The 14,918-nt window shown below is 48.4% G+C and overlaps 5 protein-coding genes across 5 annotated transcripts; 3 read left to right on the top strand and 2 right to left on the bottom strand.

The window, feature by feature from the left end:
- Positions 1 to 1,003: 1,003 nt before the first annotated feature.
- On the bottom strand, positions 1,004 to 2,088 carry K452DRAFT_292931 (uncharacterized protein). Its single transcript, XM_033541470.1, has one exon. The coding sequence runs from the start codon at positions 1,994 to 1,996 to the stop codon at positions 1,145 to 1,147; it is 852 nt and encodes a 283-aa protein (XP_033391541.1). The 5' UTR covers positions 1,997 to 2,088; the 3' UTR covers positions 1,004 to 1,144.
- Positions 2,089 to 2,603: 515 nt separating this feature from the next.
- On the top strand, positions 2,604 to 6,123 carry K452DRAFT_280980 (uncharacterized protein). Its single transcript, XM_033539477.1, has 3 exons — positions 2,604 to 3,914; positions 3,977 to 4,524; positions 4,574 to 6,123. The coding sequence occupies exons 1-3, from the start codon at positions 2,669 to 2,671 to the stop codon at positions 5,840 to 5,842; spliced, it is 3,063 nt and encodes a 1,020-aa protein (XP_033391540.1). The 5' UTR covers positions 2,604 to 2,668; the 3' UTR covers positions 5,843 to 6,123.
- A 1,258-nt stretch (positions 6,124 to 7,381) lies between these two features.
- On the top strand, positions 7,382 to 7,753 carry K452DRAFT_292929 (uncharacterized protein). The gene has a single exon (XM_033541469.1). The coding sequence runs from the start codon at positions 7,491 to 7,493 to the stop codon at positions 7,716 to 7,718; it is 228 nt and encodes a 75-aa protein (XP_033391539.1). The 5' UTR covers positions 7,382 to 7,490; the 3' UTR covers positions 7,719 to 7,753.
- Positions 7,754 to 8,367: 614 nt separating this feature from the next.
- On the top strand, positions 8,368 to 9,432 carry K452DRAFT_313703 (uncharacterized protein; the record flags this gene model as incomplete). The annotated part of the gene is made up of 1 exon (XM_033543685.1): positions 8,368 to 9,432. The coding sequence occupies one exon, from the start codon at positions 8,368 to 8,370 to the stop codon at positions 9,430 to 9,432; it is 1,065 nt and encodes a 354-aa protein (XP_033391538.1).
- A 554-nt stretch (positions 9,433 to 9,986) lies between these two features.
- On the bottom strand, positions 9,987 to 11,086 carry K452DRAFT_292928 (uncharacterized protein). The gene has a single exon (XM_033541468.1). It carries the CDS (start codon positions 11,015 to 11,017, stop codon positions 10,241 to 10,243), a length of 777 nt encoding a protein of 258 aa, XP_033391537.1. The 5' UTR covers positions 11,018 to 11,086; the 3' UTR covers positions 9,987 to 10,240.
- Between the last annotated feature and the right edge of the window lie 3,832 nt (positions 11,087 to 14,918).

Below are 14,918 nucleotides of genomic sequence, written 5' to 3'. Positions count from 1 at the left end.
AAAAAAAAAAAAAAAAAAAAAAAAAAAAAAAAAAATTTGCAATTGGCGCCACTAACAATACCATTACAGCTGTTGTTTCCGTTACCCTCACACAAGCACTTAGGACTGGAGATAGTTGTAGCATACTGTCACGGCATTGGCCGAAACCGGAGCAGTAAGGTGGGGGCCAAAACGCCCGCGCCAGTTGCACGACAAAACCCCAGGAGCAAGACATTCATTATTCGGTAGATCTATGCGTCAATGAATGATTTCTTCGGCCCAGTATCTATGCAAAGCAACACACAAGCAGTCCCATCTACTAATTACTTTTAGCTTGTTTTCAAGCTAGGTTATAAGAAGTCGACGCATTTTCGTAGTGGTGAAGGACAAAGCAGGCCTCCCAACCGCCCGCCCGCCCCCGCCCGGGCCCTTCGGGCGGGCGGGCTGGCAGAGCGGGCACGGGCGGGCAGGCGAGTAGGCGATTACTAAGACCTCTCGCTTAGCCTATTTAGGTAGCTACCTAAAAAAAATAAAAAATAAAGTAAAATAAATGCAATACTTTTTACTTTTACTAGGAATCGAACTTAGACCTTTATAAAGTAAGGAATATTCTTAGTTTTTATGAATATATACCTAAAATATGCGCACAGACCACTTTTGCTCGCCTGCCCGCCCGCCGCCCGCGGGCGGGCGACTGGGAGGCCTGGGACAAAGCAAGCATGAGAAACCCATAATCGGACAGTGAATTGTTAGCCAGTAAAAAAGTGCAGCTTGCATTCACGGAGGTTGCTTGCTGAATGTTGCCTGCTGAGGACTCAGATGCTGGAGCCTAAAACACCCCTGACCCACCTTTCGGGGCCCACTTTTCTGCAGGGCGTTAAGCGCGCACGTTTTACTCCCTAATCCTGGCCCACTGTGCCACTCTATACACAAATCTCCAAGCACGCGCGATCTTGGTCCCCGTTTGTGCCCCGATATTATAGACCTACCACGTAGTTTTGTCTTCATTTCATCACAATCATAGAGAGGAGACGAGTTTGCAATTGATTGAGACGTTCACATAGAATTCGGTATCTGAAAAATCGCTCTACTGTGCCGCAAATGCAAGACAAGGAAAATGACAATGTGCTCTAAAAATATCTTCCTTCAACGCAGTGCGCCTCGCTCAAATGTGTCTGATTGCGTCATCAAGAATTGTCGCGAACGTGACACCGGACAGCTTTTCAATGTCCACCGAGTCCAGGGCAGTGTCATCGTACTCTTGAAGACTGTTCGTGGGCTCCAGCTCAGGTTTAAACCAGATAGGGTCGTCCCTTGTTCTCGATCCGAATAGTTTCTCGATGGAGCTTTTGAAATCCGTGGTGGCGTGTATCTCGAAAAAGCACTGGAAAGGCTTCTCGTCGCGCCTTCTGAGCAAAATTGCAGCCCGCATTTTTGACGGAACACCGTCTTTGGTCGTACTGTTTTCCATCAAGGTCCACGAAGCCGTGTCCGACTGGCCATAGGTATTGCCCCTCGTGTCAATCGACCCCACAACTTTTGTAGCGTTTTTGGCCTCCCGGCTCGTACTCCTCTCCCAACCGAAGTCTACAGAAGCCTTGGCGCCGGCAAAGGGGGGAGCTCCGATGTTTAGACCGGTACTCCGCTTCTCGGCCACCTGATGCGTAGTTTCCACCAGGTTGAAGCTGCCATCCGGAGCAATTTTTGTAACTTCAGGGTCGTTTCCGCCGTCCTCCATAGCCGCGAATTGTAGCGAGATATTCGCTGCTTTTATTCTTCGGCCTGTGCGGCGGCTGTCAAAGGTAAACTTGAGGATAATGAGGCTGGCGAAGTAGCGTTCGTTGTCCGGGTCCGGCAATCCATGGATAACGTCTTCGAGCGAGCAGCGAACGTCGACCGCGCCCTTGCGCTCAGTGACATTTTTCCGCTGGTACGGTGCTGCAGGGTCGTTCAGGAGGCGATATGAGCTTCCCTCATCTCCGGTGGGGTTCAATCCAATGTAGAATTCCTCGTCCATGATTATCTCGGTGTTGAGCTTCCGCGCGTCTATGCAGGTTCTTAATTGGTGTTGGGGGACTGAAGAAAAAGAAAAGCACCTGATACATATTTATGGCGCGGCAAAGCTCTACTCATAAGGCAGGTGCTATGTGTTAAGATCACTTGTGCCATGTACGATTTTAGACATGCATGTGGGGCTTCCGGGGTGGTTTGCGCTCGGATGTTTTACGCGTTACCGCGGCCCAATAGGATTTCAGCTGGTGGCACAGTTGATCGGAGTCATTCCCCATGGCGCAAAGACAACCGCCCCAGTTAATCAAGCGGCGGCTAACATCCACCCAATGGACTGGGTGCTCATTGCCATTGGACACACGCTGTGAGTGTGGAGTAAAAATGTCGTTGCCGCGAAACGCGAAGATTCATCTATATACGGAGGCAAAATTTACGACTCAGGAGCGCAAGCACAGACACCAGGCTCTACTCTGACGCGTCTACACTAGCCTTTTAGCTCTCCACTCTGGCGGCTAGAGCAAGTCCACGTATTTTTAGATCTTCAGTTTGGCGGCTAGCAGCAAGTTTTTGTACATTTAGACCTGCACCTTGGTAGCTGGCAGTAATTTCGAGAACTTCTTCAAATCAAATTCATTCGCGTCTTTCTAGTTATCATTGATACCCGAGTTTCTCCATCACCATGGGAGACATTGCTTTTAAATACTTGCCTGAAAGTCCTTTCCAAACTGGGAGCGAGCATTATCCTCAACACCTACCTCAGCATGCTTCCCAACAACAGAATAAGCATAAGGTGCTTATCAATTGTACTCCAGCAAGCTCGGAGAGCGAGGGAGACGATGATGACTGGGAGCATGAAAGAACAATTCGAGACAAGTTCAAGGCCATTATCAGCAAAATAACATCAGCAGAAAACGAAGATGCGGACAGAGTCGCCAAAGAGATAAGGGACCAATTCTACCAATACTTGGGCAGAAAGGCCGATGGCAGGACCATTCTGCACAGATTGGCTAAAGATGCGAGACGGGACCGAATGGAAATATGGGTTGCAGTCATAAAGATGGTCATCCAAGAACTCCCAGACCTCCTGAAGTCGCAAGATGAAATACGAAAAACACCATTGCATATGGCTTTGCACAATGGCAGATCGAGGCTGGTCCTTGGCATGTGCGAGGCTATCCCGGACAACTATTTCGACGATATTCTCCTCAAGAAAGACGACACAGGGAACAACTGTTTACATGCAGCTCTCCGCGGCAATAATGTCCATCCAGCGATAGTCCTTGAACTCCTTCGCAGGATAGACAACCCCGACAGGGTACTTTGTGAATTGAATGAAGAAGGGCTTTCACCCTTACATATTGCAGTCGAATACCGCCGTTGTTCCCCCTCCCAACTTGGCATCGTTCAAACAATTATTGCCCGCTGCGACAAAACACTGGACATCAACGTCTCCTCCGATGATCCCAACAAGCTTTCTGTCTACCGATACCACGACAAGACACGTAAGGAAAGTGAAGAGGATCTCAACGCACAGGAGAAAAATGGGTGGAACCCCGTTCAAGCTACTCCAAGGTCCCTCGACGAGTTGGTACATGACTCTGGCAGCTTTCACCAAAGAAAAGTCTCCAGGTCCGACACCATCACCTTGCCCGGCCCCATTGCCAGGTCCGACATAATGGTCTGGTCTGGCCCAGTCTCCAGTTCCGACACACTTTCCCGGTCCGACACTGGCTCTCCTGACAGAAGTTCGACATTTTCCGTAGCCTCATCCAACGGCTCGGGAAAGAGACGGTCAGGAGAACATCAACGAAACGAAGTTACCGAGGCTTCCGCCAACGCCATTCGAGATCACCTCAAAGTGTGTTTCATTTGTGGCCGGACAGACCCCGAGAAGATACTCTCGTTTTTGTACAAACCCACTGAAGGCAAGTCGAATACAAGCGACAAGAGAGGAAAACAGTGATTTCTTTACTAACAGAACTTACAGTGAAAGAAATCTACTTCAGCCTTCCGGGAGGCCCCAACTCCATGGTGACAGAGGATATGCTCGAAATGATGAGCTACCTGGAGTTCGAAGACACACTCCGATATGTCCACATTCCCTTGCTACGTGTCGAGAAGACTGGACCAGCCGCGTCCCGCAGGTTCGGAAACCGCAAAACGACGGCAAGCTGCAAGGGCCGAGATGATTACGTGAAGATCTTCGACTGGCTCAAGAGTAAGGGGGTGAAGCGGATCGCCGAACTTCGGGTGGACGACCTCCAGGAGGAGCCGCTGGGAGAAGAGCAGGAGGAAAGCATTCCGTCTCACAGTGATGAAAAGATTGAAAAAGCACTTGAAGGAATCGAGGTGCTCCATACTTTTGACTGGAAGAAGGTTGATCTGAGCTCCGAGACTATCTGGAACGTGGCGAAACAGGCCGTCTCCGTGGTTTTGTACTGGGGAGGGAATGATGCCATCCTCCGCGGCTGGAGTGAATCTGATGGTTTCCCGAAATTCGAAAACCTAAAGAAAATCACGGTTTACGGTGAGAACGTAAGTAAAACCCCAATTATTCATTTCGTTTTTTGCTAAGAAAATATAGGGTCTCGAGACAACCAACCGAGCAAACCAGAACCTGCAAAAGTTCCAAGACAGATTGTGTCCAAAGCAAACGAGCTCCGAGAAGGACATCACCGAGTACGAGAATAACCTACGCGAGGACCAACAAAGAGAGAACGAGACCCTCGACAACCTCGAAGTGAAGTGCATTCTCGACGAGAAGTCGTGGAAGAGCACAGCCAGTGAACGCCTACGAATGGCGGCTCAGGAGCAGCCGAAGGAGCAGCACGACTGGCTGACCACGATGGACAAATTTGCCACCTTCATACAGAGCTTCAAGCTCGATCCGGCGCTACAGCCGGCAGCCCGTCCAATCAGAGTCGCGGTGATTGATGATGGCATTGATGTTGCCGAGAAGTCACTGCAGGGCAAGGTGTACGGGGGTCGAAGCTTTTGCCAGCAACTCGGAGGTGGGCTTGCACCTCACTACAACTCGGATGGCGGACATGGCACTGTCATGGCAAGCTTGATTTGCAGAGTTTGCCCGACGGCCAAGTTGTATGTCGTCCGGCTCGACGAGTACTGGGGACCTGGTGGAAAGCGGTCTATCACGGCAGAGAGTGCGGCAAAGGCAGTTCGCGCTGCAGTAGACCAAGAAGTGGATGTCATTTCGATGTCTTGGACCATTGAGAAGACAGACACAAACAAGTCCGGCCTTGACAAGCTGAGCGCCGCTATCAAAGAAGCGGTCAAGAAGAACATTATCCTTTTCTGCTCAGCTAACGACCAGATCTCGGACGACTACAGTTATCCTGGAATGTGCACACCGCACCTCTTCAAGATCGGCGCCGCCACTGAGTACCGGAAGAAGACCGACAGTATGGGCAATATCGATGTCAATTTCATTATGCCTGGGCAAAACGTGCTGCGAGGACGTCCTGGCCAAGTGCCGATGGAAAAATGCAATTTGTTGAGCGGCTCGAGCGTTGCGACTGCTTTGGCATCGGGACTAGCTGCTCTTATTCTGTACAGTGTCCAGCTTGCAGCGCAACACACGGCACTGGTAAACTCTTCCAGACCCGAAAACTGGGTAACACTGGATGACTTCAACAATCTGAAATCACACGAGAACATGCTCGCCGCCTTCAACCAGATACCCAAAGATTCATCGAGCGAGGGCAAATTTCTTTTGGTAAATCGGATGTTTAGGGTCGAGGAGACAGCTCTTCGGCGGCCTGAAGAGGAGAAGCTCATGTTTATCCAAGAGCTTGCGAGAAGGCTGACATTCCCTTCAACTCTTAGTCTTGTTTAGAAGAACGAGCTTGTAATGGAGTCACATTGCTTTTTTCCTTGGGTATTGGACGGACCTGGCGCTACTTGGGTTCCTTTCTTTCTTGTCGACGCTTAGCATATTCCGTATGTTTGAATTTATCCATGATCTCACGCCAAAATAGCAATGCCGCTGTTATAAAGTCTCTAGGGAATGTAGTCTTCTTTTTTGTCTTACCCAATAAAGTGCTTAATATAATCGCCTTAAATCATGACACACAATGTGTTTATTTTAGTACCAAGTAGACTTTCCATGAACTCAACCCATATTCCTGCAAGCTGTTGTCTTTTAGTAACTGTGGTGGTACTTTGAGGCCTCTATATTTAATAAATAAGTCCTTTTCTTAGCCATGAGAAAATATTACGAAGTCTCCCGGAGATTCAGCAGTGGGGACGTTTATTGCTCACCGTACCGCCCGCATGATTGCGTCCTTAGCGTCCCCCGTATTGTGCGCAGCCTAGTGATACTTGTGCCTGCTTTTTTGTAGTGCACAATGGCCTAAAATTTCGGCTGGACCTGCTCGGGGTGCAAAATCTTGAGAAAATCAAATTGTATGTCTGGGCCTTAATTTTGATCCGGGAGTTTGTGTTTACTGCAACTTAATGGACCGAAGCTCAGCATTGCCAGCCTACGGATATACGAGGGATTAGCACGTAATCGTGAGAGAAATACTTCTAAAGGTTATTATCGGAAATCCAGCTGCTTATAGTGTAGTCAGTTGCCTTGAGTCGAGTACAGTTGAGGAGATATCTGGTATGGCCCCGGATAATTTGCCCAACTTTTCTAGATATTCTAGCCATCTCTTAACTACATATTGAGTAAAAGCTACGACACCTCTAGAATAATCCTTAGGTAGTTATAACTAGACTATAATAATATAGCTAGTAGGCACTTTATAACTATATAAAAGTAAAAATATACGAGTTCTAATGTATTCTTTAAGGGTATAGAAGTATAGATATACTACTATAGTATCTATAAGGGCATAGCAATAAAATATCTAAAGGGTATAAAGGTACTTATAAGGTTATAGAGACCTAAAATTTTAAAGAGTAGAAAAATGTATTACATAATTCTATAGATACTATTACGTGGGACCTTCCTTTTCGTGCAACGATCAAGCTGAGTAATTGTAGCGTTGCGCCACTTCTGCAAGATGTCTGCTGCCTGATGCCTGCTCGCGTAGCACAAAGCGGGGTATTATATACTTCTTCCACCAGCCTCGCTCGTGATCCATCGCATCAGCCATCAAATTTTCTGATCGCATCACACTATCTTCCTCCGTTTCTAAGCAAACCTACAAATCCGCATCACATCTGTGGGTCGGCAGCGTTTTGCCTTTGTCGACTTCATTGAAGCAATAGCGATAGATGGATTGCATGATTTCGCCATCGAACATATAGTCATGTCTCCAGAGCTCTATGCACTCTCTCAGCAAGAGCCACGGGAAGACGACCGTTTACAAGGGTTCCTTGCGAATGGATGGTGTCCCCATCAAGCGGACCGGATACTAAACTCTCATGACAATGAAACAATTCGGTATCTAAGTAGCATAAGTCGTTCCGGTTTCCGAGACACGAATCACGACTTCTGCGCACAAGCATCGAAATGTGTGGCGAACAACGTCGACATGAAAAACTATACCACCCGGCACACCAGGCCTACCTGCGACTGCTATATGGCTTATGTCGATTATGATCGTATCATTCAGATTATCAAGAATGGTGGCGTGCCTATTCTTTCAGTCGCTGAAACTGAAAATGGAGACATATCCCTCCATGTCGAGCCCCGCAGTCAGGCCTCCCAACCGCCCGCCCGCCCCAGCCGGGGCCCTTCGGGCGGGCGGGGAGGCGGATAGGCGATTACTAAGACCTCTCGCTTAGCCTATTTAGGTAATTACCTAAAAAAATAAAAAAAAGTAAGGTATAGTAAAATGCAATACTTTTTACTATTTCTAGGAATCGAACTAAGACTCTTTTAAATTTAGTATTGTTCTCGGTTTTTATAAATATATATCTAAAAAAATGCGCACAGACCACTTTTGCTCGCCCTGCCCGCCCGCCCGCAGGCAACGGGCGGGCGGGCGACTGGGAGGCCTGCCCGCAGTACCAGAACCCGATACATCGCGATATCGCATGTCCGGGCTGATGGACTGGGGATCCGAAAGCAAATGCTCTGCCCCAGTGTCAACTGAGGTACATTTCGAAATGTGTCGGAAATGCGCCTCAAGCAACCAACGAAAGAAATATGTTACATTTGGGACCACTTTTGGTCGATTTTCGCCGTCGAAATATCTCTATTGGCAAAATATCTTATTTTTGGATCGACACACTCTGTATTCCTGTTAAAAGGAAGCACGAAAACCTCAGGCTCAATGCCATCAACCAGATGGCTTCGATATATGCCGCTGCTTTCAAGTTCTCGTCCTTGACAAGGAGCTTCAGAGCATTAGGTTAGAGGTTGGTGAAGAAGTCGAACCATTGGCTCGAATATGCTACAGTGCCTGGATGAGTCGAAGCTGGACATATCAAGAAGGAGTATTAGCTCGTTCCTGTGTGTATCAGTTCTCAAATTCAGCTGTCGACCCTGCAAATAGCTGGAGCACCCCCAGTAGACACCGATTTCAACCAGTGGAATCCGTTCATCGGGCTCTCTATAACCCTTATTGGGAGAATCTGCATCAAGACTGGAAAAATTGCAAGTATAACAGATTACACTTTTGGATAGATTGTCGCATGAAGAGATGGACCAATCAATCAATAATAGCGAATGTGGTCAAAATAACAGGCCAACGCGGAAGACTAGAGCAGTTTGTCCGCAGTTGGAATGAGCTTGCAGGCAGGTCGACAACCATGATTGACGATATCCACGTCGTGGTGGCAAATCTATTGGACTTCCACGCAGGTACTATCATAAGTCACAAAGATCAGCAAAGCCGTATGAAAGCTATGATCCTAAGCTTTGACCTGCTGCCATTTTCCCTTTTCTATAACACTGGCCCGAGGCTTGGTCAGCACATTCAGCACAAAAATAGGTGGATTCCACTAGGGCCAAGCAAAAGTCAACTTACGATGTCGCCTACAGTAAAGCTCTTACATGGAGTTGGCGAACTCCTACTCGAAGACGACTCAAAATCGCTACAGATATTTCTGATAACTGGCTTAGTCGGTATAGAGCGGTTCAAGTTTTACTCTCCGATGACAGGAGATATGTTCCTTGTACAGCCACAGCTTCCGGATAGCGAGGGGTACCAGTTCTCTTCCGAGGGTATCAAACTTATTGTATTGGAAGGCCCTTGGCAAAATCCAACCAGCTCAAAGATCCGTGGCGCTTGCTTCCAGGTTGTCCAAAGCGAGGGACTGGAGAGGAATGAACCAGATGAAAGAGGCAATTCCCCTAAACTACGGCTTATATTCGAATTTCCATTAGAAATCACACCTACTGGAGAAGAGGGGGAATATTCAAGAGCAAACGCCCTACAACCTAAGTTGTACACGGCCTCTGTTGTTTCTCCTGCATGTCAACTTCTTATTCAATACGGTAAGCATCTCTTGCCGCAAATTAGCTATTAAGGGCTAACAGAATTAGACCCCGTCTCATATCTTCGGCGCCTACCACGTCGCCCTATGGCCCTTGATATTTTCCGGGGATCCTACATCCGAAATCGTGTATTAGGTGTAGTTATTACCTGTTCCATACAGTTCGCTTTCTTTTTCGACAGCGGTTGGATTATTGCTTTAGTTACTGTCCTTAGCCTTATCCTCAGTATTTCCATTATAGTTGTCTTTTGGTGGTATTTGGTAATGATACCTTTGGCGTACCAGCAGTGGCTGAACTCTTACGACCAAGCATGGAAAGATAGTGGGCTATGGTGGAGATATATTCAACTCGAAATGTATTTACGGAGTAAAGAGGAAGCTGTTCGGTCTTGGGTTTGGAAGAGGATTAGGAGAGGAGAATAAGTATGAACAACAAAAGAAATTGCACAGTTGTGTTGGGAGCATTTTGAAAAAGTATTTTTAGTAGAATTCCTCACTTTAACAGAAGGCAGCCATGGCATTAGCAAATATTATGCGATCTAGCAGCATTCAGAACTAATAACGGACAAAAACGAATAACAAACAGCCGGTGCAGGTAAAGATTGTGTCATTCATAAATTCATCTCTCGTAAATACATCTTCTACCGTCACGGCCTTAATAGACCAGTGACAGCATCTCGAATCCATCATCATAAAACCAAGCTCTTTTATCATGAGTTTTTGACTTTTTAGCCTTCCAAGGCATGAAATTCCTTGCCGAAACCCCGTAAAATCTCCACACCTTGATCCATTCCTCTCTTACCATCAGAATTTTGCGCAGCCCCCGATCACAACCGCAGGTTTAAGCGGCAGTAAGAGCAGTCGTAGGCAGCAGCACCGTCGGCTCCTTAACCTGCGTCAGCAGCGTCGTAGGCGGTTCCGTCGGCACCGCCTCCACAGCCACCGCCTCCGCACGACCAGTCAAGCTACCAGCCGTGGTAAGAGGGAGAGGCGGCTTAATCTCGACCTGGAACGTCGCCGTCACAATCGCGTCTCCAGTCGTCTCCGTCTCCGTCTCCTCGCGCTTGCAATTCGTAAGGCAGAGCGCGGTCGTGAGAGGAATGACCGGCTTGATCTCGATCAGGAACGTCGAAATGTGCACTTCCTCCGCGACTCCTGAGGCTTCGGCGCGCCCGGTCAGGCTGGGTGCCGTCGTGAGGGGAATGGGAGGCTTTTGTTGAGTGGGGAGCTCAGTGGCGGGCTCCGCACCATCTTCTGGCTCTTGCCTGCCGGTGAGGCTGGGTGCCGTGGTCAGAGGAATCGGAGGCTTGATTTCGACAGCCAGGGTCGATACAGTTGCGGCTGCGGTGGGAGGTTTTTCCTGGGTTGGGAGCTCGGTGACGGGCTCGGCTTCCGCTTCGGGCTCCTGCCTGCCGGTCAGGCTGGGCGCCGTGGTGAGAGGAATGGGAGGCTTGATCTCCAGTGTCAGAGTGGCGACGGGGTTTGCGGCCTCAAGAGTAGGTTCGGGCTGCATTTCCGTGACAGGCTTTGCTTCGAGCGGAAGGGAGGAAGTGCTTTGTTCGGCCGCAATAGAGCTGGTCGCGAAAAACGCCAGGCTGAAGATGTTGATGAGCTGCATGGCGGTCTGGAGCTGAATGCTGAGGCTTCGCAATTGAGGATTGAATGAGCTGCTGGCTCCGGATGCTGGATCTTTAGCAGTGTTTACCTGCTTCTTAAATATTAAATATATTCACCTTCCGTTCCTGGCACCATTCTTCGCCCCCACAAGCCAAGCCCGCGTGTGCAAGGGTTCAAGCGGGATCGCGGTGCTTCTGCGGTCGGACAAGGAGGGTGTGGACGGGCCTGAATCTTCATGCGGAGGCGGGAATCCATGTCATGAAACACGTTTCTGGTAATGCGGAGTGCATATCATTCATGTAGGATTGAGCCGCGATGCCTGTTCTAGTATTGCGATATAGGCTACTGTGACTGAAAGTGCGGCACAATCAATTTAGGCAGGTGGTTTCTTCGGTATGTTTGCCGACGCGGAATTTTGTCTTTAATGGCGCTAGGTCTCACCATGTTGTTATGCGGAAAGCGCGTGAGGTTGGTTTCTGGTCTGCTGTTTTATGGCCAAGGATCCCACTCCTACGACTACGGATACTGCAGCCACGAGAAAAGAGGGAAGACGGGATAGAAAGTACTAGGCCTCCCCGTTATTCGCGCATGAGATGATGAGACTGGTGATGGAGAGTGGAGGAGATGAGTTTTTCTTCGATCCGCTTGACGGCCTGGACCGCTCGCGAGACGTTGAAGCGTGTAGACATCGAATCACTGCGGCGGCCTTATAAGAAACAGAATATTTTAAAGTGGGAGACGCCAGTGGTAGCGGCTTGGCCAAGTTGGCAAACCAAGATCGAGACTGTTGAGGACCTGTGGCGTGTTGTTGCGGAGCTCTCGGAGGTTAAGCGTTTCTGGCAATAAACGCCCGTCGTAGGATTCTACCCCGCTACGGTCCGCCTCGGCCCGCCGTAGAGCAACGGAGCGCCCAGAGCGTCTGACCAATGAACAACCTTAAAAAAACATCCGTCGTTGGTCGCAAGATGGCGCAGCATCCGGATAAGCGCTAACTGTGCCGCGGGATATGCCATTGGTGTGGGTAAGCACGGATTCCCGCTCCGCATTGATCCAGAGCTTGTAGTGACGTCGACGGGTTGGCTGTAGATGCTTCAAGGTATTTGACCAAATTACTAGAAGAGAGTTTGGTGAGAAAGAGTGTTGTTAGAGCTCGTGTGCAGTTAACAGGCTTTCGTAGATATGTTCTGGTCCGAAACGCCAACCGGATGGGGAAGCAAGCATGGTTGCCGGGTCGGCTCACTGTGCCGCCAACACCGAATCCACCGGCATCATCCCGCTCGTATTATCCACCACTTAATGCGCTACGTTTTAAATAATGAAAAGGGTTGGGACATGTGGGGTACAGAAAGCCTGAAAAGCATCTCCGAACGAATTGTGTCTACGATGCAGGTGGATGATAAGCTTCTCTGGATCATGGCTTTCAGTTACGCAATGCTTTGAGTGAAAATCTTAGCCGTATGCACACCCTGGATTAATCTATGATGGAGTGAAGCAGTTCGCGGTCTCGTTACTTCTTACTCTTATGTGAAACACTTAAGGTTCAAGGCAATTACAACTCACTCACCCACGCCTATGTGGGTTTTGGTTCTCATGAGTGAGTTATAAGAAACTCCCGAATTCAAATCCCAATAGGAGAACTTAATATTTGACTCACTAATTGCGACTGAGATGCAATTAAATATTAGCTGTGACGCTGATCGGTGGTAGGAGGAAGCATCTGCTTTGGCCCTGAGCTATATAGAAGGAAGGTAACACTAACTTACAGTCCAGACGTTCAACCTTCTTCGCAGCCTAACTTCCTCATATGGCTAGCGCTGTCCAATAACATTGAACGTCGAGAAGATCTAGGCGACCAGTCGTCCAGTAACAAACAAACAATCGCCGACTAACCCATAAACTATCGTCGAGCAACTCACGAACAATTGTTCGACCAACTCACGAGCAATTCTTCCACCACCTCTCGAACAATTGTCCATTATTTCGAAAAATTCGTCAACGACTACCTAACAATTGTTCTTGGTAATCAAATCGCTGAACAGGTTGAATAGCCGTATCTAATGGCCTTTCGTAGAACTCTAAATGGTTTGCTAGGTAAATGATTGCTGTTTACCTCGTTGTATAGTGTTTGACGTTTTAACTCAAACCCTACGAACGGAGCCTAGGGCCGATAAATTTTAAATTTACTAAAGGAGGGTCTGCAACTCATCTACAGAGATCTAGCAATGGTAAGGAATATACTCTACCTAAAGCTTCGGAGTTTCAGCCTTATACTGGGCCTGTAAACCTTAAAGGGCTGGAAGTACTTATTAACTTACTAAAGCACGCTCTCGTGTAGCACCGTAAGCATACTTTACCGTTATTAGTTTTCTGATGCAATTCTCATCAGCACCACAATAACCAGTGCCGATTATCCGATCATAAATGCATGCACTGACATAGACTAACGGACTTGCTTTATTGATGTCTCGCGAGTCGCGGCTCACCTACACTTGAACGCGACTTAACGAAAGTGTTGATTTATAATTTTTCTTTTTTGTAAAGAGGAAAAACGTATGTCCTTTCAATCCCTCCGCTAGGCATAATTCGGCCACTTGTGGACTTAGGGGGAAAAAAGAGCAAGTTTTGCTGCACACTTGCTCTAATATCACTACCTACTTGCTGCCGCACCGTGTGTGTGGAAATGACTGTAGTGAACCTCAACGAACAAATGAGAAAAGCAACAGAGCACAGTTTGCTCAAGGAAAAGCCCATTTCACCCTCCCCCTGGGGCTCGCATCTCCAACCACGGGCTCAGTCGTATTTGAACGCAGCCGTGTTTCCCGTAAGATCAGACAATCTCAAGATAGTTCCTCCTCCTGGTCCTCCACCTATACGACATCAGCACAAACTCCATGGTGACTACACACAAATAGACATACCAGTGAAGGTGACATCGACCTTCTCATTGAATTTGACAAAGGCAGTAGCCCTGTAAGTCCTGGTAGGCGTCGTAGAATCCTTGTACGAGACATCGACAGTTTGGAAATCGGCAGTGATGTCGGTCAGCGTGCTGTCGTTATCGACCTTGTGGTTTGCAAACTCGAGGTCTTTGACTTTCGGGTCGGCGGAGCCTTTGACCTCGGCTTTGGAGACGTGAACGGAGGACATTTTTGGGGCTGTTGGATGAGATGGAGGTCGTCTTTGGGGATAGTGAAGTTATTGTACGAGAAGGTCCTTGCTTGGTTTACTGCGAATGTTAGGCCGAGCCCACTGGGGGTTTTATATCTCCTCTGGCTGGCTGCTACGTCACTGTCCGCATGCCTAGCGCTCGATCGGCTGCAGCATCGTTTCGATCACACGGTGCGGGATGGTAGAGGGTTTCGCAGCGCTAAGACGATCAACATAGTGGTGGTTTGGATCCAAGTGCATCTTACGTTGGATGGGCGTGATGTGGCGCACTCTTGAGCACCTGCCAGGCCCTCAGCTCCTGTTGTCTCTACTGCCAGGCAGTATCAACACGACAGCATCCTGTTTCTCCTCTACCACATACGCGGCACGAATATCTGGCTGCTCAGCTGCCTTTGCATGTATGCACGTAAGAAGCTGAAGCTTGCTGCTCGGGCTTTTTTACTATCCGACCGCATATACATCTCTGCTTGCAAGTCATATTTAAGCTTGCAGAGCGCATATCGCAGCAGTAATCTCACTATCGCAGCAGTCATCTCACTGCCGCAGCGCAGCTCTTGAGGTTTACCATTTTCCTATTCTAGCATTCCACTGTACCGGATCCCCTCATCACCATTGATCCACGAGCCTAGTCCGCTCCCGCTCCATGCCACCTCAAAAAGTCTATATTCCACGCTAGAAAATCTGGCAGTGCTGTGCATTATCTTGTTGGCAGGGTAATAAGGGTTATTGAACTG

This window comes from Aplosporella prunicola (assembly GCF_010093885.1).
Source record: "Aplosporella prunicola CBS 121167 unplaced genomic scaffold K452scaffold_77, whole genome shotgun sequence".
Lineage (NCBI taxonomy): Eukaryota > Fungi > Ascomycota > Dothideomycetes > Botryosphaeriales > Aplosporellaceae > Aplosporella > Aplosporella prunicola.
The sequence above is the reverse complement of the archived record's forward strand: the minus strand, read 5'-3'. Positions and strand labels throughout refer to the sequence as shown.

Excerpts from the sequence above, each read along its gene's own strand:
- K452DRAFT_292931 (XM_033541470.1), bottom strand. The coding sequence starts at position 1,996 with ATGGACGAGGAATTCTACATTGGATTGAACCCCACCGGAGATGAGGGA.
- K452DRAFT_280980 (XM_033539477.1), top strand. The coding sequence starts at position 2,669 with ATGGGAGACATTGCTTTTAAATACTTGCCTGAAAGTCCTTTCCAAACT. Across the intron at positions 3,915-3,976 it reads TTTGTACAAACCCACTGAAG|TGAAAGAAATCTACTTCAGC; the intron begins GCAAGTCGAATA and ends CAGAACTTACAG. Across the intron at positions 4,525-4,573 it reads TCACGGTTTACGGTGAGAAC|GGTCTCGAGACAACCAACCG; the intron begins GTAAGTAAAACC and ends AAGAAAATATAG.
- K452DRAFT_292929 (XM_033541469.1), top strand. The coding sequence starts at position 7,491 with ATGAAAAACTATACCACCCGGCACACCAGGCCTACCTGCGACTGCTAT.
- K452DRAFT_292928 (XM_033541468.1), bottom strand. The coding sequence starts at position 11,017 with ATGCAGCTCATCAACATCTTCAGCCTGGCGTTTTTCGCGACCAGCTCT.